This window comes from Moschus berezovskii, chromosome 16 (assembly GCF_049115385.1).
Source record: "Moschus berezovskii isolate FMDL1 chromosome 16, NW_MosBer_1.0, whole genome shotgun sequence".
Lineage (NCBI taxonomy): Eukaryota > Metazoa > Chordata > Mammalia > Artiodactyla > Moschidae > Moschus > Moschus berezovskii.
The window spans coordinates 68,744,224-68,764,113 of record NC_142475.1 but is presented as its reverse complement, the minus strand read 5'-3'; the positions used below and the strand labels follow the sequence as shown (position 1 = coordinate 68,764,113).

General features: G+C 43.5%; 1 protein-coding gene across 3 annotated transcripts in view; it reads left to right on the top strand.

Annotated features, from left to right (window-relative positions):
• The window catches only part of SGK3 (serum/glucocorticoid regulated kinase family member 3), a 116,105-nt gene that overhangs the window by 48,945 nt on the left and 47,270 nt on the right, over positions 1–19,890 (top strand). Inside the window, exons 1-2 of one of the 3 annotated variants that reach the window (XM_055432580.2) lie at positions 391–503; positions 15,859–16,075. In XM_055432580.2, the coding sequence (XP_055288555.1) occupies positions 15,998–16,075 (78 nt within the window). In that variant the 5' untranslated portion in view covers positions 391–503; positions 15,859–15,997. Of the gene's footprint in view, positions 1–390; positions 504–681; positions 785–15,858; positions 16,076–19,890 lie in introns of those variants that run through there. The other 2 variants (XM_055432579.2, XM_055432581.2) reach the window with 2 other exon arrangements.

Below are 19,890 nucleotides of genomic sequence, written 5' to 3'. Positions count from 1 at the left end.
GTCCGAAGAGAATGAGATTAGCCAATGCCCTGAATAAGTGAACTCTTGTTATGTTACGTTGTCTTACCCAGTCCAACACCTTAGCTGGAGCCCGGGCAGAGTGGCCTCTCTTCCCTTTCCCAAGCCTCTTTCCTCATCCTACCCGCCAAGGCTGTTTCTCTCCTTTCACCTTTTCCCTCTGCTAGCGTCCCGCCCTTCCTCCCTCGGGGTCGGACAGCCCCAGGCCCTCCTGGGCTGCTACCCGCCTACAGCTCCTCTTGGAAGCTCCGCCCCCGGAGGCTGAGAGGGTGGAGCTGAGTGGGCAAAAGCCCTGCCCCCCGCGGCTTGGGCGGGGCTAGCGGCCGAGACGGCGCCGTTGATAGGTGGGGGCGTGGCTTGCCGCGGGGGCGGGGAACGCGGCGGGGGCCGCTGGGGGCGCGAGGCGCGGCGTGGAAGCCTGTGGAGTGTGGCGCAGCTGTGGCCACGCTTCCCGCTCGCCACGCGCTGGGCGTCTGTCCCCGAAGGTAAGCGTGGGCAGGCGGCCCGGCGCCGCGCCGACCCGGTGGAGGCACCCTTGCGGGGCGCGCCAGAGGCAGGTGTGGTTTGGCCGGACGGGTCCCGGTACCACTTCCGCGCGGAGCAGTAGCGCAGGGCGCGGGCGGGCGGCCCCGTGGCGTGAGCCCCGGGAGGGAGGAAAGGAGGGAGACAGGGTCAGGCTGTAGCTTCGGAGCGCGTGTTAACCGCACTAGCTCCGGGCCACGAAACTCTTCCCTCCACCCACCACGCAAATCTCGAGAGACCTCAGGTACTGCAGAGACTTTATACTTTGTAACGTACATGTCTAGTTCGTGGTTCAGAAACTGTAGGAGAAACTCGGCAGAGAGCTTACTAGGAGCCTTTATTTTGACTTCGTGTTACAAAGTTTACAAGAAGAGTGCGGCTGGTAATGGGGCTGTTATTTCAACAAGGACACGGAGGTTTGCACAGGCAGTGGATTGTGGAGATTAAGCGGGCAGGCTTTGAAGCTGGAATGTTGGGGTTTGAATCTACTTATTAATTATGAAAACTCCTGCAGTTTGCTTGACTTTTCTATGACTTTGTTTTTGCATGTGTATAGTGAGAATAATAATAGATCCAGCATTATAGGATTTTTTTCCTGAGGATTAAATGAGTTACTACTTAGTAGTGTCTGGCTCACGTTAGTCGCTCAGTCGTGTCTGACTTTTTGAGGCCCCATGGTCTGTCCATGGGATTCTTCAGGCAAGAATTCTGGAGTGGGTTGCCATTCTCTTCTCCAGGGGATCTTCCCGACCTAGGGATCGAACCTAGGTCTCCTGCATTGCAGGCATAGTCCACAGTAACTTGGGCCGTTTTCTTTATTATGCAATCAGATGGGCATTCATCTTCAAAACAGTAGAAAGAAAAACCTTCCTGCAGAACCATTGCTTGGAGGTTGCTTTGGAACAGTTTTCAAAGACTGAATCCCACTGGAAAAGGTCTCATTACTATTCTGTCGTGCTAGAGATATGATCATCTGCTGCTGCTGCTAAGTCGCTTCAATCAAAACCACTCTCGAATGATACTGAAACCTCAGCATCTTGAGGGTTGTTCTCAAAGAGGCATGAAGAAAGGCAGCACTTTTTCAGTGAGTGTAGCCTCATTTTAAGCACTAAACTCTGGTGCTGAAAAAGAAGTTCATCTCACTTTATACAGAACTTATAAGTTGTACTCTTTTTGGTGGGTACTTATTTGTAATATTATTGCAAGATGAAGTAAACCAGAGTACATAAACTAGCCATCATAAGAATCCTAACTTGCCAGGTTGAAACTCAGTATTGAAAGGAATCTGAAAAATCAGATGGGCTGCCCTTCATAGATGAGAATCAGACCCAAAGATCCAAAACCAGTAAATGACAGGGCTTAGACTAGAATTCAGCTCTGCTGAGAAGCAGATTATAAAATCAAAGGATGATATTACTTCTGGTGTTGATGATAGTACTATTTTTATTTTTGACAGTTTTATGGTGCTGTGAATGATTTTTCTCAGCAATATCCTGCTTCATAGCTTAATTGCATGATTCATAATCATTCTTTAGCACCTTTGATTTAAATCACAAGTCTCAGAGTTGCCACATCAATGATTGCTTTGAGAACAAGATGATTGTCTTCAGCTTTGTACAAACATGTTCTAACAGCGCTTTGGTTTTGTTATTTTATACAGCCCTTTTCTCTCATGTAAGGAATGTAAACAGCCAGTGTAAGCACATTGACCTTCTAGGCAGTTTATTATCATTGTGTTATTGGTGAAGTTTCCTTGGTTGAGTAAGATAGTTACCAAATGCTAGCCCAAGGAAATCAGACTTGAGTCCCAGTCATGAAAGAGATACGTTGCAATTGCTGCTAACTTCAAAAGCATCCTGAAGTGAAATTATTTGGAAATACTGGTCTGTTGCTTGCTGACACTTCCCTGGTTCCTTGTCAAGTCCACTCCCTCACCTGTAGGTATTTGTTCAGATGTTGCTATATCAGTCAGACCCTCCTGTTTAAAATCCCATTCGGCCCTTCTCTTCCAGTAATATATATTTGCCTATTTACTTAGCTGTTATCTGCCACGAGACGGTAAGTTCCATGAGGGCAGGGGTGCTTGCCAGTTGTGTCCACTGCTATTCCCAAAGCACCTGGAAACAGTGCCTGGCACCAGGGAGGGTCACATGCAGGCATTTCCAGCTAGGACTAGTAATTACTTAAGCCAGTTCACCATTCATTTTGCCATGTTCCACCCTCCCCCCCATTTCTAGTTATTTGTCCTGTTGTGTTAGTCGCTCAGTCATGTCCAGCTCTTTGTGATCCCTTGGACTGTAGTCCATCAGGCTCTTCTGTCCATGGAATTCTCCAGGCAAGAATACTGGAGTGAGTTGCCATTTCCTTCTTCAGGGGATCTTCCTGACCCAGGGGTCAAACCCAAGTTTCCTACATTGCAGGCAGATTCTTTACCGTCTGAGCCACCAGGGAAGCAAAACCTGGAGGCAGTGTTGATTCCTCCTTCTCCCTGGCAGTCCATGTGCAGATAATAGCTACTGACTTAGTTCTCTTGTCAGTTTTTCACAATCCTGCCGTTCCTATTGCTGCCACGTTCCCGTGTCTTCAAGCCCTCCTGCATTCCATTTCGTCCTCTACACCTTCAGCTCTACTAGCTCCCTTCTCGTTTGCCTTCACATCCTTACCTGCAGGGTGAAATCCAGAGTGAGAAGGCTGGCGCTGAGTTCTCTGTAACACTATCTCAAATCCACTTTCCAGCCTGTGTCTCCCACGTAGAAGAAAAGTGATTTCCAGCCTATACTTGTAAATGTGAAAGTAAAATAAGGCTTTGATGGTGATTCCCTATAAAATTCCAGGGTTGCCTCACAACAATTTCTCTTTCTTTTTTTTTATTAATAAGTAGGTCTTTTCCTCCAGGTGGGCAGGAATTATGACAAATGGGACTATATGACTGTTACCTGTTTGTCCTGAGGATTTTTGCTGCTGTTTCTAAGTGCCCAGCCTTCAAAATCTCTCACGTGTTACCACTACTGCAGATACCTATATAGGTTTCGTTGGAAAATGTGTTTCCTGCCTCTGAAGTCTAGTGACTTTTCGTGATTTTTAAAGAACTTACCACACTCTTGATTGTAGTTCTAAGGACATTTGTCTTTTCTTTTTTGGTACATACATGCTCCTGGAGGATGGGAAGCATGCACACACAAATTCCAGTTACTTTTTTGAGGAAAACAAGCTATGCACCCACTTAGCTCTTTTTTAAATAAAATAAAGTTCACATTAATAGGTCTTTAAATCATGAAATATTGAGCCTCAGCGATCATTTCTACAAGATGGACACTCCAGGAAGAAGGCAAAGGAAGCTCAGTTCTAGAAAAATTGTTAATGAAGTACTGAGGTCTGGATTTTTGGAAGGGAGAGCAACAGACCCAACACTCATGTAGGCGGCCAGGCCCAAGTTTAAAAAAAAATACACAGGCTCACTCAGAAAACCATTAGAACAAGATAGATTCATGGAGCCATCTGCAGCTTTGGATTTTCTTGTGAGGAGTAATTCCTAAGTTGTATTTTGTGTTTGCATCTCTTGACATGAATAATACTGTCTCCCTTTGTTTTCTGAGCTGGAAGACTGAACATTCTCTTCTTTCTGACCTGCAGAGAGCAGTTTACCTTCTTTTCCTTCATTGTTTCATAAAATGTTTGTGCTTCTTTTGTTGTTTATTTTCTGGATATATAGAGAGGATATATGCCAGAAGCTTTTAAATTCTTCAGAGAAAGGTGATAGATACAAGATTCTTGAATTTGTTTGTTATTGAAGCTTCCGGTTTTATTAAGTCTTCTCTCAGCATTTGGTTTCATATATTTAGCTTCATTTCATTATAAACATGCCCTTGCACATATTCTAGCTGAGTGATTGCTTTTATTTTACATGTGATTTTTTTTTCCCTAATAGATTAAAACTTGTTTACAGAACTTGTGTAGACGTTTCTGCAGTTTAATTTTCTTTCCTTCTCTCTTGCCTCTCAAACCTCAACTGGAGTTTTTCCATTCTAGGGCACTCATTAGCCTAATTTATTTTCTTACAACTGTCTTCTGAATTTATTTTACCATTGCTGGGATGAATCTGTAGTTTCTATTGACAGGAAAGAGTTGGTAGGGAAAAAAAATACACGTATGTTAAGTCCTAAGTTTTGTGGATTTTAAAAATAATTATTCTTGGAGCATAGCTGATTTACAGTGTTTTATTAGTTTCAGGTGTACAGCAAAGTGAGTCAGTTTTACATATACATATATCTACTCTTTTTAAGATTCTTTTCTCATATAGGTCCTCACAGAATAACGAGTAGAGTCTCCTATGCAAAACAGTGGGTCCTTGTTAGTTATCTATTTTATATATAGTAGTGTATGTATGTCATTCCCAGTCTCCCAGTTTATCCCCCTTCCCTCCTGTAGGTTTGTTTTCTGCACCCGTAGGTTTGTAGGTTTGTTTTCTACACCTGTGACTCTCTGTTTTGTAAAGAAATTCATTTCTACCATTCTTATAGATTCTACACACAGGTGATATCATATGATGTTTGTCTTTCTGTGTCTCACTACAGTCAGTGTGACAATCTCTAGGTTTATCCATATTGCCGTAAATGACATTATTTCATTCTTCCTTATGGCTGAGTAATACTCCATTGTATATTTGTACCGCATCTTTATTTACTTCTCTCTTGGAATTTAGGTTGCTTGCATGTCTTAGCTATTGTAAATAGTGTTGCAGTGAACATTGGAGTGCATTTATCTTTTTCAATTATGGTTTTCTCCGGATATATGCCCAGGAATAGGATTGCTGGATCATATGATAGTCCTATATTTAGTTTTTTAGGAAACGTCCATACTGTTCTCCATAATGTACCAATTTACATTCCCACTAACAGTATAGGTGGGTTCCCTTTTCTCCACACCTTCTCCAGCATTTATTTTTTTGTCAATTTTTTGATGATGGCCATTTTGACCAGTGTGAGGTGATAGCTTTGATTTGCATTTCTCTAATAATTAGTGATATTGAGGGTCTTTTCATGTGTTTATTAGTCATCTGTGTGTCTTTGGAGAGATGTCTGTTTAGATCTTCTTCCCATTTTTTGATTAGGTTAAGACCTAATTTTTTAAATGTTAGAACTTTAAGGTAAAAATCTGCATCTTTACTAACAACAGCTAATTTAAGGTCAGGATTTAAAACAAACATGCTACAATTTAAATTGAAAGTGTACTATAATTTAAATTTGTAATTGAGTGTAAATTTTGTCTTTGGGAAATTTCTTCTAATGTGCTAACCAGTGAAATTTTACTGTCAGAAAAAGAACCTTGAAAGCAAATATTTGCTTTGGAGTAAAGTATCCTTTATCACACTGTATAATCACCTGTGTTTACCTTGAGTTTTCTTTGTTTATAAAACGCCTTAGTTAAGGGTGTTATCAAAATCATTCATGCAAATATTGAAAGTTGTAGCATAGACTAATTATATATCTGTGGCACTTGGTAAGCACTGTGTAACTATCTATTAAATTAAGTAAATCTATATGTTTAAGGAAAATTTTATTAAAATACTGTAGTATATTAGTATGTATGGTAATAGAATTGATCTAGTGAAAGGGGAGAAATGGGTGATTCTGGAGACTGATGAGGGAATAATGAGGCCATGGCTGCTTTGAAGATCTTACATTCTTTGGCAAATTGGAATTCCCAAGTGTTTCTTTCCACACGTTTGTTGAAACAGTAAACAAGCTAATGTATATTGGGGTTTACTGAGTGCATGTAAAGAAGTCACAGTTTTTGCACTATAGTCAGGGCTTCTCAATAAACAAGTCACATGCTATCTTAGATGTAAATACAAAAATGGAAAGCCCGGGATGATGACAGGAGATTAATTTGGGGAAGGAGCACTTTAGTTAGGGTGATTGTGAAGGCTTATAGGAGAAAGTGACCTTTGAACAAAGGCCTCAGTGTAAAAGGCTGAAGAGAAATCCTTCCATCCAGGCAGAGGGGACCCAGGGACCAGAGACCGGAGTTAGGAACATGCTCAGTGAGTGTGAGCCCTGGGGAGAGGCTGTTCTTATTGGAGTCTAGTGACCGCAGGGGTAAGAGCCCTGGTGCAAGGCAGCTGGAGAGGTAGGAAGTGGTTAGGTCACATGGGTGCTTGTAGGCTGTTGACAGTAATTCAGAGTTTGGATTTTATTCTAAGGGCAGGGAAAGAGTTTAAGCAAAGGAGTGGAATTATCAGATTTACAGTGATTTAAAAAATTGCTCTGGTTACTGTGGGAAGAATGGATTGAAATGAGGTTAGAGCAGAACAGAGATACAAAGCTGAAGGTGTTCCCAGGACGCTCTGAGATATGATGATTATCGTTGTCTTTGTGGGGGTTTTTTTGGTTGGTTTTGTTTTCCTGTGTGGTTTTTTTGGAGTTTTGGTGCTTCCTCAATCTGAATTCTGCCAGCCTCCCCAGTCAGAAGCAGCTTTATCCTCGGCTTCCTAGGGCCTGCGGCGTTTTATTACCACTGCTGGTTCCTTGTCAGTTGAGCCTGCACTTTTCTCTTGCCTCATGTAGGCACCCATCTACCTATTTCCCTGCCAGTGATCATAGTCCCCCAGAGAATTATCTCTGGAAGTGTTCTGGGTGGGAATGTGCCCCCCCGCCCCAACAGTGCAAAACCATGGGAAACTGAGAATAGGGCAGGTGTTCTGGTGATGGGGACACCAAGATAGTGGCTTTGGGAGGCTGATGAGGGTAGAGCAGAGCATTGCTGCTGCAGTTCACATCCTTGCCCTGTCAGTTCTGGAACCAGTGAAGGGACATGTTAGTTGCCTTGAGTTTAAGGCTTTCCTCTTTCTCCTAGCAGTTTTGATTTTAATACTGGAGAACAAAGGACTGTCACTCAGTCCCTTCCTTCAGTTCAGTTCAGTTCAGTCGTGTCCGACTCTTTGCGACCCCATGAATCACAGCACGCCAGGCCTCCCTGTCCATCACCAACTCCTGGAGTTTACCCAAGCTCGTGTCCATCGAGTCGGAGATGCCATCCAGCCATCTCACTCTCTGTCATCCCCTTTTCCTCCCGCCCCCAATCTTTCCCAGCATCAGAGTCTTTTTCAGTGAGTCAGCTTGTCGCATGAGGTGGCCAAAGTATTGGAGTTTCAGCTTTAGCATCAGTCCTTCCAATGAACACCCAGGATTGATCTCCTTTAGAATGGACTGGTTGGATCTCCTTGCAGTCCAAGGGACTCTCAAGAGTCTTCTCCAGCACCACAGTTCAAAAGCATCAATTCTTCGGCGATCAGCTTTCTTCACAGTCCAACTCTCACATCCATACATGACCACGGGAAAAACCATAGCCTTGACTAGACAGACCTTTGTTGGCAAAGTAATGTCTCTGCTTAAGTGTCTTTAATAAAATGCAGCCAGTTTCAGAAAACCAGCAAATTCGTGTAACTTTTGTCCAGATTCTGGAGCACTCCTATCGAATTGCTGAGTGCAGACTACTCTGTATTGTGTCTCTACATTGGATAGTGTGCAGAAACTTTATTTCTGATTCTTGTATCACTGCTCTTTATTGAGAATTAGGATAAAAGGTGTCTCAAATAAGAGTTGCAGTAAACCTAGGGGAAACTGGGACTGTTCTGTGACTACAGAATGAGAGCAAAATCACAGAGGACAGTGGGGTGGAAATTAAAGTAGGAAAACAGGAAAAGTTGTAACTGATTCATCATGTGTTAGGCTGGGGAGGTTACCATGTATCTTTCATTGGCAGATCCTGTTAGATTTTCTTAGTTCTTCTGCAATTAATTTATAGATGTGACAAAGAGGTGCTTTGTTTCTGTTGAAACATTTCCAATATATTTGGAGCTGGTAGTCTATGAGGGGGAAGTAAACAGATTTAGATTATATACTCTTACGTAAACTCAATGAAGTAACCAGTTGGCTTGGGGTAAGAATGTTCTAGGAAGGTGCCTTTAATATAATTTAAAAGCAGACCTACCCACTTGACCTATAGCCTTCTCAGGAGTAATTCCTGCCCTCATCCCCTAATTATTTTTCTTGAATTCTCTAGGTAAATCCCCCTTCCCCAGAGCAATTCTCATACCAGTCCCCAAGCCATGCCCAGGGTCTGCATGATTTTCTCTTTTCTCTTCCTCCACCATTTCTGTCAGTTCCCTCCTTTGGATCCTTGTTTCCAAACACACAGTGTCCAGTCGTGTCCCTGCTGATGAAGAAAACCTGTAGGTCCTCCAGGCCTGCTCCTTCTGCTCGGAACAGGATCATTATTACATTCCCTTTGTGCTTTGGTATGAATCACTGACCCCTCTCTGCCGTGTTGAGTTGAATGGATGCTGATAGTTATGAATGCACCTACCTTGTAATTTTGGGTAGGGCCCATTAGTAAATACTGAACAGTCTTTGTGATTGTGGAAGAAATGAGTTAAGAAGGGCTCTGCTTTTATTGTAGAGAGAAAAGCAGAAGACTCTTTTGACTTTCTTATGAGCTTGGTTTTTTTTTTTTTTTTGCTGTCTGAAACAAAGATGGACACAATCCAGGCCAGTAATTGCATACAGTGGACAAAAAAGGTGAACGTGGTGATGAAGGGGAAAATAAGTCTTAATTAGTATCTGTCTATTTTAATCAGTATTTATCCAACATTTTAAATATAACTTGAATTTGGAATTTTCTATCATGAAATTTCATCTTTTTTCATATTTATGCTTTTTGTAGGCCCCAATTTTTTTAAATTTTTATTTTTTTAACACCAAAAACATTGTGTATTGGGGGTATAGCCGATTAACAATGTTGTGATAGTTTCAGGTGGACAGGGAAGGGACTCAGCCATACATATACAGGTATCCCTTCTCCCCCGAATCCCCCTCCCATCCAGGCTGGCATATAACATTGAGCAGAGTTCCATGTGCTATACAGTAGGTCTTTGTTGGTTATGCATTTTAACTGTAGCAGTGTGTATATGACCATCCCAAACTCCCTAACTATCCCTTCCCCTGCAACCATAGTTCATTTTCTAAGTCTCACAGGCCCAATATTTTAAAAAATTGAATTTATTAATGCTCAAAAAAAAATCCTGTGATAAGATCTATTTTGGTATTTTCTTTATTTCATAATTTAGCCCTTGATTGTCCTAGTGATGGGACCACCCCCACTCACAGCCCACTCTGTACCAGACTTTTGATTAGATGTTGAGGTGATGGTCTCAGCAGCACTCCCTGTTGCCTCTTGGTGGCAGAGTTGAAAGCTGCTTTTCCTGTGTGCGGCTCTCTTTCTGTAACTCCATGGCTAATGGGCACTTGGTGCTCCCTTCCTTTGGCTCCAAAGGTGATTTAGAAGGGATGTGTGCAGCAGAACTGTAGGAAATTGAGAGGCAGCGTGTGCACACTGGGCTCTTGGTTAGAGATGTGTTCACATCACAGTGAGCTCTGTGAGGATGTATACCTGGTAGCCTCAGTTTCTTCATCTGTAAAATAGGAATAATGACCCCTGACTTCTTGGGTTGCTGTGAGAAGTTATGTGTTGGATGTGAACACTTGAAACAGTGCCTGGTGTTAGCACTCAATAAACATTACTTTCTCACCCTTAACAGTATTGACAGTGTGGGCCAGGTAATTTTTTTTTTCCTGGCTAATGCTGCCCAGCATGTGAGATCTTGGTTCCCTGACTAGGGATTGAACCTGCATCCCCTGCTTTGGAAGTGCAGAGTCTTAACCACTGGATTGCCAGGAATGTCCCTTTTATTTATTATTGTTACTTATTTGTTAATTTTGTTGGGGAGGGGAACCAGGTAACTTTCTGTTGTAGGAGCAATGAAGGATGCATGGCATCATCCTTAACCTATAGTCACTAGCAGCCCCCCAAACTATGACAACCAAACATGTCTCTATTCGTTGACAGATGTCCCCTGTTGAGAACCACCATACATACAACATTTACTAGCTGTGACACTATCTTGGCAAAGCATTCTCACTCCTAAGATCCTCTGAAAGTTCTGTTCTCATCTGACCCACTTCGTTTTGTTATGTTGAACATGTCTGAGCTCATTCACTGTGTCAGGGCTTCCCAGATGGCTCTGTGGTACAAGAATTCGCCTGCCAGTGCAGGACACACAGGAGACGTGGGTTTGATCCCTGGGTCGGGAAGTTCCCCTGGAGAAGGGAATGGCTACCCACTCCAGTATTCTTGTCTGGGAAATCCCATGGACAGAGGAGCCTGGCAGACTGCAGTCCATAGGATCCCAGAGTGGAAATTGACTGAGCAACTTCACACACACATCTGAACTAAGTCTCCTTAGAACCATGTGACCTCCCTTAGGCAAGCCAGCTGCCCCTGGGAACCAGTCTGCAGGATGATCTTGTGACTCTTCAGCAGAACGAAAGCAGACTCTTTTCCTGTTCCTTTTTGAGAGGCCCTCCATACCTCTAAACCTGCCCCAAAGTTCCAACTTTGAGTCTCAGTGAACACACAGCTCTTTGTTCTTTTCTTTCTTAGTGTGGGATTCCTTTTTTAAATTAAACTTCTAATTTTAGAATAGTTTTTTTTTAACTTACAAAACTGTAACAAAGATAGTAGTACAGAAGTACCCATGTACCCAACATCCAGTTTTCTCTATTAATATTATTATTTGGCTGCACCCTGCAGCAGGATTTTATCTCCAAGATCAGGGATCGAACCCACACCTTTGGCAGTGGAAGCACAGAGCTTTAACCACTGGACTGCCAGGGACGTGCCCAGAGTGAGATTCTTATATCAGTCCTCTTCTCACTCCATTTTATTGAGCTGCCTGGCCATTAGATTTTTAATTGCTTCAGTTTTACAGAATGAATACACTTTAAGTATACAGTCATAACAAGATTGCTTTTTCAAAATTTTGCTTCTGACCATTTAAAAATGCGTCCATGAATCTTCTTCATTGCTTCCCAGAGGGCTCTTTAGAGCATACATGTGTTGTTGAGGTAGTGTGGTTTAAAGGATAATGGTCCTAAAGTCAGACCATGCTGGTTCTAACCCTGACTCCACCGCCTCAGGAGGTTACTTCATCTTTTTATGCTTCAGTTTCTCCTTGGTTTCCTCTCAGTGGAGCTGTTGTAAGGAGCAATCAAATTAACACATTTAAAGCACAGTCTGGGTTATAATCTTGTTTAGACACTAAATATTAAATATTGTTAGGTTGCAGGTTTGACTCAGCTTAAGGAGAGCCAGTGTGGTATAGCAAATGAATACATATAGATTTGGGGAGTCACAGATTTGAGTTGGAATCCTAGCTCTGTCACCTGTTTGCTGGATACTAGCATGGACAAATGATTTGATCTTTGTATGATTTCTCCACAGCAATAATTCCATGATTCTAACTCCCTTTTCCAGAGAAAATTGAGGCAGACAAGTGTGATATCTTTCAAACATCTGTTCCCATACATACCTGCCTGGCTTTATAATTTGAAAAATAAATTTATTTATTTGGCTGCACATGGATCTTTAGTTGCAGCATGGGAACTCTTAGTTGTGACATGTGGGACCTGGTTCCCTTACCGGGGATCAAACCTGGGCCCCCTCCATTGGGAGCTCAGAGTCTTAGCCACTGGACCACCAGGGAAATCCCTGCCTGGCTTTATCTTTAACAAGACTGAAGATCCATGACAGTCTGTGTGCATGTCCCTTTTGTGTGTTCTCAGAGTGTACCATGAATACATCTAAAATCATACTTGACCAACTATCCTAAATTCTGTATTGCTTACCATTCTATCCCATTAGTCAAGTTCCTTGCAGGTAGAGTTTTCTCTGTCTTTGTGTTGCTTCGTGCGCAATGAAAGCTTAATAAGTATTTGTTGAATGAGGAAATAAAAACTCATTTGAAGCAAATTGTAATGTATTTGATCCAGTTTACTGGCTGACTGACTGACCAGTGCTAGGTTTTTGACACTCCTCGCAAATCCTTAAAACAACCTTATGAAGTAGGCGTTGCTAGCTTCATCTGCCGGATTAGGAAATTGGAACTCCGATCATTTAAACTTATGTAAGGACTCAAGGTAGAAAATTGTGCATTTCATCCCCATAAGAGCTGTGGTCATAGAAGAAAGGATCCCCCGACAGGAGCTTCGGCCTTAAGAGAGAGAGGAGCATAGCAGCTGCTATGCCACAGCCTGCCCAGGAGGGAGCAGGGCGAGGAGATGCATGTCCTGATCCCCTTCTTTCCACCCCATGTCCTGCCAGTGCCTCTCTGGATTAAATAAGCCGGCAGCCAGAGGGCCAGGGAATCTGTGTGGTGCGGGCTGTGGTGGTCCCTGTCCTGGGTTATGGAGTGTGGTGTGGAGCAGGGTGGAGTCTGGAAAGAAAAACAGAGAATGTCAGTGCAGTCTTCCTCTTTCTGTCCCTTAGCATTCGCTCACACTTGGCGCATAAAGCTTCTGTTCCTAACTCAGGAAACTCAAGGTCCTGTAGTCACTTCAGCCAGTTCATTCATGTTCCCATGTGGAGTCACTGCTAGTGTTCTTCACGTAAGGTGATAGAAAAAAAGCAAAAATAAAATGAAGCCGCTGTAGTCTCTAGTCCTCTGGCTCAAATTGCTCATCATTCCTTTTTTTCTTCTAGTACTTACTTTCTGTTCCCCTTACCCTCTGCCTGGTCAGTGGTTATTTACCGGATGTCAAGGATTGTGCTCATTTTCTCCAGCAAAAACATCCCATTGACATCACCATCTGATTAAATTTAGAGTCATCCATAGTCGTGCACTAAGATCTTTGGGCCAGGTAAACAGACTCGTAAATGTGAGTGTAGTAGGAATCAACACTCATATATCCTTCAGGTTTTTGACAGTGGCACTGGTTTCTGAGCTTCTCCAGGGATGTGGTGTAGTTTTCGATTTGCTTTCTTAATGGGGAGACGGGGGAGAGGTCCAAAGATTCCTTCACCTTTTTTTCCATAATGGATTTTATGACACAGAACAGGGAGCCAGTGTGGGGATCTGGCCGGTGACTAAGTGTATCCTTTTCCACTAAAATTCTAAGACTAGGAAAATAGCCACAGGACAGGCCAGTGCTCCCATTGGACCCACCATGCAATAGATACCAGGGTTGACTTTATCTCTCACCTGCTCTCTGGAGTGAGGTGGGTGCTCTGACTGGAGGGCCATGTTTTTTTTTAGGTCTCCTGGGACTAGAGTCACTTCAGAGCTAGTGTCTGGTAACCTTTGGAAAATCCTCGCTCTTCTGTTTCCCAGTAGCCAGTCACCCTTGTGAATGGCTGCAGGTGCTTCTTAAGTAAGGTCTGGAGAAAGTGTGATGGGGTGCATGCGTGGGTGTGTCTAGGGCCACAGTAATCTTATGTTTAGATTGCTGTGAATGTACTCCCATATGTGTTCCTCAGACTCATGGTAAAGTTGTTGAGATTCTGCACATTTTTTGGTGTAAAGTTGATCTCCTCTCAGAGTAGGGTTTGAACTTCTTTCTGAGCTCTTTTGGCGTCTAATTCCCATTAGGAGGCAGTGAGGGATGGTGGGGTAAAGAGAAATTGTGAAACAATTTGAAAGGGCTTATGGGAGGGGAATTAGGAGGCCGTGTCTCCTCAGAGGGCAAGTTGCTACTTTCAGCTGAGATGTTTGGCTGGATGTTAAACACCCTTGTTGTTGTTCAGTTGCTTGGTCGTGTCCAACTCTTTGTGACCCCATGGACTGCAGCACACCAGACTTCCCTGTCCTTTACCATCTCCCGGAGCGTGCTCAAGCTCATGTCCATTGAGTTGGTGATGCCATCCAACCATCTCATCCTCTGTCATCCCCTTCACCTCCTTCCTTCAGTCTTTCCCAGCATTAGGGTCTTTTCCAATGAATCAGCTTTTTGCATCAGGTGGCCAAAGTATTGGAGCTTCAGCATCAGTTCTTCCAATGAATATTCAGGGTTGATTTCCTTTAGGATTGGCTTGTTTGATCTCCTTGCTGTCCAAGGGACTCTCAACAGTCTTCTCCAACACCACAGTTCAAAAGCATCAATTCTTTGATGCTAAGCTTTCTTTATGATCCAACTTTCACATCCATACATGACTACTGGAAAAGCCATAGCTTTGATTATATGGACCTTTGTCGGCAAAGTAAATGTCTTTTTAATATGCTGTCTAGGTTTGCCATTGCTTTTCTTCCAAGGAGCAAACCTTATCTTTATCTGCCCAAGTGCCTGCATCTATGATTTAGGGTCATTCACCTTTCCAGCTCTTGCCTTCATGTTAGCATAAGAGATTTTACAGCATTGCCTATTTAATTGGTTTTGCAACCCTTGTCATCAAACCATGCCTTGATTTTTAGTTGTATGAGATTAGCAGCTATTAGGGGAAAAGGACTCATTTAGAACAGCCATAGATCTTCCATTCATCTATTTGGGAATTCTCAGCTTTCAATTGGTTATTTGTTTTGTGCATATTCTCAGGGACAGTCCGAAGCAGCTGCAGTCCAAGTCACTATTTTTGAAATCAATATTTTCATCATATACTTGATCTTATGGCACCTTGCTCACCACCTGTACTTCATCCTGGGGCAGGAAGTTTGAATGGTCTTGGTATCACTGTGTGCCAGATTGTCAGTTTCCCCTCCCCTCCCTCCATAGTAATGTTATCAGGATATTGATCAAGCAGGCATTTCATTTTTGAGGGTCAGTTTTCTGGGTTCATTCTTGGTGCAATTACTGGAGTAGAAGGGACTCGAATTAAGGGACTATTGACTAAGCAGGTGGGGGCAGAGGTGAGAGAAGCAACAGGACATGGGGAAGCACCCCTTCTCACAGTGTTTGGAAGCTGTTACTGCTCCCAGGCCTTCAGCTGTAGCTTGGGAGAGGGGTCACCTGGTGGGAGCCAGACAGCCTTGTTTCAAGTCCCTTAACCTCTCTGTGTCTCAGTTGCCTCATTTGTAAAATGGGAGTAAATAATTGGTTACTAGACAGGTTCCCAGTCAGAAAAAAACTTCATCAGTTCCTCGTGATGCTAGGAACTTACCACCCTTTGAAAACCCTACTCTCTCAGTCCATCACAATAGAGTCCTTTCAGGTGAGAGTTAACCCTTGGTCCATAGGAAATGTGGTGCAAATGCTCCCAGAAATTCTTAGTAGAAAAGAAGGTAGATGGGACCTAAATGCTTGATTGTGATTTAGCTACTGAAAGGGACATAACAGAAACTATGTCTCTAACCTGGGCTGAGACTTAAGAGCAAAAGTTAAATTCCTGCAAGAAGGAGGATAAAATGGGTTCTGTGAGCCAGGAATGACAAATCAAGTTATTTTAAAGTCATTTTGCTAATCAGTTCTTTTTTTTTTTTTTCTGTTGGTTAAGGTTGCATGATGGAGTTTGAACATTACCTCAAGAGGTTTTATGTTTTGGATTAGCTAATTGTGTTTGTCCTCTGCTGACTGTTTCTTTGGACTCACTTCTTCGTGTCCTTCTGAGGCAATAAACTCAAACGGATTATACCATGGACTACAAGGAGAGCTGTCCAAGTGTAAGCATCCCCAGCTCTGATGAACACAGAGAGAAAAAGAAGAGGTTTACTGTAAGTATGTAATGTGAAGTTCATGAGACAAAATTGAATGTAGAGAATATTTCCATTTCTGCTTTTCTTCCTGAACCTAGAATGGCCTCCCCTAGACTTGGAAGCTTATCTTTCAAATGATGTGTCCTCCATGGTCTTCTCTGTACTGTGATGGAATACAATTTCCTTTTCAGTGTAGATTTTTTCCTGTTTCCCTGTCCCTTCAGAGATACTTGTGAACTGTCCAGTAGACCCTCTCAGTCAAAAATGTGCGTACGCATGGTTCTGTGACACATGCGCTTCTCAGGATCTGTGGACTCTGAAAGTCATTGATTCCATGTGAAGAACCACTGTCTTAATTTCCATGTATCTTTCTTAAGAGATTTGTCATTTTAAGGTTTTTTTTTTTGATGTGGATCATTTTTAAAATATTTATTGAATTTGTTACAGTTTTGTTTCTGTTTTATGTTTGGGGTTTGTTTTTTTTTTTTGGCCCTAAGGTGTGTCAGATCTTAGCTCCCTGGCCAGGAATCAAACCCAGATTTCCTGCATTGGAAGGTGAAGTCCTAATCACTGGACTGCCAGGGAGGTCCTGACAGGTCCGTCTAGTCAAGGCTATGGTTTTTCCCGTGGTCATGTATGGATGTGAGAGTTGGACTGTGAAGAAAGCTGATCGCCGCAGAATTGATGCTTTTGAACTGTGGTGTTGGAGAAGACTCTTGAGAGTCCCTTGTACCACAAGGAGATCCAACCAGTCCATTCTAAGGGAGATCGATCCTGGGTGTTCATTGGAAGGACTGATGCTAAAGCTGAAACTGCAATACTTTAGCCACCTCATGCGACGAGTTGACTCACTGGAAAAGACTCTGATGCTGGGAAAGATTGGGGGCGGGAGGAGAAGGGGACGACGGAGAATGAGATGGCTGGATGGCATCACTGACTCTGTGGACATGAGTTTGAGTGAACTCCGGGAGTTGGTGATGGACAGGGAGGCCTGGCGTGCTGTGATTCATGGGGTCGCGGAGAGTCGGACATGACTGAGCGACTGAACTGAACTGAACTGAACTGAACCTCATTGGAAAAATATCTAGTATTTATCTCTTTTTTCACCATAAAGGCAAAGTCCATTTCTAATTTTACTTTTTATCATCATGGTGGTGACTCAGTGGTAAAGAATCCACCTGCTAATGCTTGAGACGCAGGAGATGTGGGTTCAGTTCCTGGGTTGGGAAGATCCCCTGGAGGAGGAAGTGGCAACCCACTCCAGTATTCTTGCCTGGAGAATCCCATGGACAGAGGAGCCTGGCGGGCTACAGTTCAGGGGGTCACAAAGAGTCAGAAACGACTGCGCAATGTATCACCTTCTCCTTATCATCTACTATAGGACTTTATAAAGAGCAAACAATGGGTAATTGGCTGAGTCAGTGTATCAGTGACTGGTATTGGGAAACAGTCACTTTTCTATTTAGTGTAATGCCACACTATTAGTATTTAGTCTAGTAGTCTTGTTAGTATATACAGAGATCTGCTGTCTTCCTTTTCCTCAAAAACTGTCATTTATCTTGTCTGTAACAGATCTGTTCTTCCTTGTAAGGCCCCACTCACTGAACACCATGAAGAAACTCATTTAACCCAATCCTGTTTAACAGTTTGACTGAAAATGTAAGCAGTTCTTTTAAGGAGAAACTGTCTTCTTCATTGTGATCTCTTTCTCTTCTGTGAACACATGCTCATTCTCCAACTTGGCATTGTGGTTTGTGACAGGAGAGGTGTTCCCTTTCATAGTGTTTGTTCAGTGGATAACTGACCTCATGGTAGCCTGGCAAAGGTCGGGCATTCTTGTCATCTTCTAGATCTTTACCATTCCAGGTGTATAGTGACAGGTCTGGTGGATCTCTGGCTGTGGTTGACATGATCCAACCCTGGGCTTCATGCCTGCATCCACCACTGGCATCCACCGTTGATGGACTGATCTGTAATCTGTTCTTTGTTGGCTTGGCGAGTGGGGGTGACTGACTGCTGATTCAGCTTCCCCTTGGCCCCATGATGGCTGTGGAGCCCACTGAGGCACAGGGAGTGTGTGCCCTCCACTGCTTCTCACTCGAGTGGTCTGCCCTGGGCTCTGACCACTGGGTCACCTGGCCCCTGCCAGAGTCCACATCACAGGAGGGGTTGAAGAGTTAAACTAAACCCTCTGACCACTCCAGTCTGCCTTCTTAACTAGATCAGTTCAGTCACTCAGTCGTGTCCGACTCTTTGCGACCCCATGAATCACAGCACGCCAGGCCTCCCTGTCCATCACCAACTCCTGGAGTTCACTCAAACTCATGTCCATAGAGTTGGTGATGCCATCCAGCCATCTCATTCTCTGTTGTCCCCATCTCCTCCCGCACCCAATCCCTCCCAGCACCAGAGTCTTTTCCAGTGAGTCAACTCGTCTCATGAGATGGCCAAAGTATTGGAGCTTCAGCTTTAGCATCAGTCCTTCCAATGAACACCAGGATTGATCTCCTTTAGAATGGACTGGTTGGATCTCCTTGCAGTCCAAGGGAACCTCAAGAGTCTTCTCCAGCACCACAGTTCAAAAGCATCAATTCTTCGGCGCTCAGCTTTCTTCACAGTCCAACTCTCACATCCATACATGACCACTGGAAAAACCATAGCCTTGACTAGACAGATCTTTGTTGGCAAAGTAATATCTCTGCTTTTTAATATACTATCTAGGTTGGTCATAACTTTCCTTCCAAGGAGTAAGTGTCTTTTAATTTCATGGCTGCAGTCAGCATCCATAGTGATTTTGGAGCCCCCAAAAATAAAGTTTGACACTGTTTCCACTGTTTCCCCATCTATTTCTCATGAAGTGATGGGACCAGATGCCATGATCTTCGTTTTCTGAATGTTGAACTTCAAGGCAACCTTTTCACTCTCCTCTTTCACTTTCATCAAGAGGCTTTTGAGTTCCTCTTCACTTTCTGCCATAAGGGTGGTGTCATCTGCATATCTGAGGTTATCGATATTTCTCCCTGAAATCTTGATTCCAGCCTGTGCTTCTTCCAGCCCAGCATTCCTCATGATGTACTCTGCATATAAGTTAAATAAACATCCGCTGGATCATGGAGAAAGCAAGAGAGTTCCAGAAAAACATCTATTTCTGCTTCATTGACTATGCCAAAGCCTTTGACTGTGTGGATCACAATAAACTGTGGAAAATTCTGAAAGAGATGGGAATACCAGACCACCTGACCTGCCTCTTGAGAAGCCTGTATGCAGGTCAGGAAGCAGCAGTTAGAACTGTACATGGAACAACAGGCTGGTTCCAAATAGGAAAAGGAGTGCGTCAAGGTTGTATTGTCTTAACTAGATAGGGGCCCCCTAATGGTGGTTTTCTCCCAGAGTATCATACAGGGAGCTGGGAACAGCCCTTCCATTTTATGTTCTCCCTTCCTTAATGAACATGCTTCCACAGCCTGCATGCAAGCCCAGAGCAGAAAGATTGCAGCATGGTCTGGCCATTTGACTCTCCTCCGACATTGCAGCATTATCTTCAGTGTTTATTTCACATTCATATAAGCCAGTTTTAGAGACATCATACTGGATTTCCCTGGTGGTCCAGTGGTTAAGAATCCACTTGCTAATGCAGGGGAGAAGATTTTGATGCCTGGTCTGGGAAGATCCCACATGCCTCAACAACTCAGCCCTCTCTCTGGAGCCCACATGCCACAACTACTGAAGCCCATGTGCGCTAGAGCCTCTGCTCCGCAACGAGAGTAGCCACGGCAGTGAGAACCCCATGCACCACATCTGGAGAGGAGCCCCCACTCACTGTGACTAGAGCA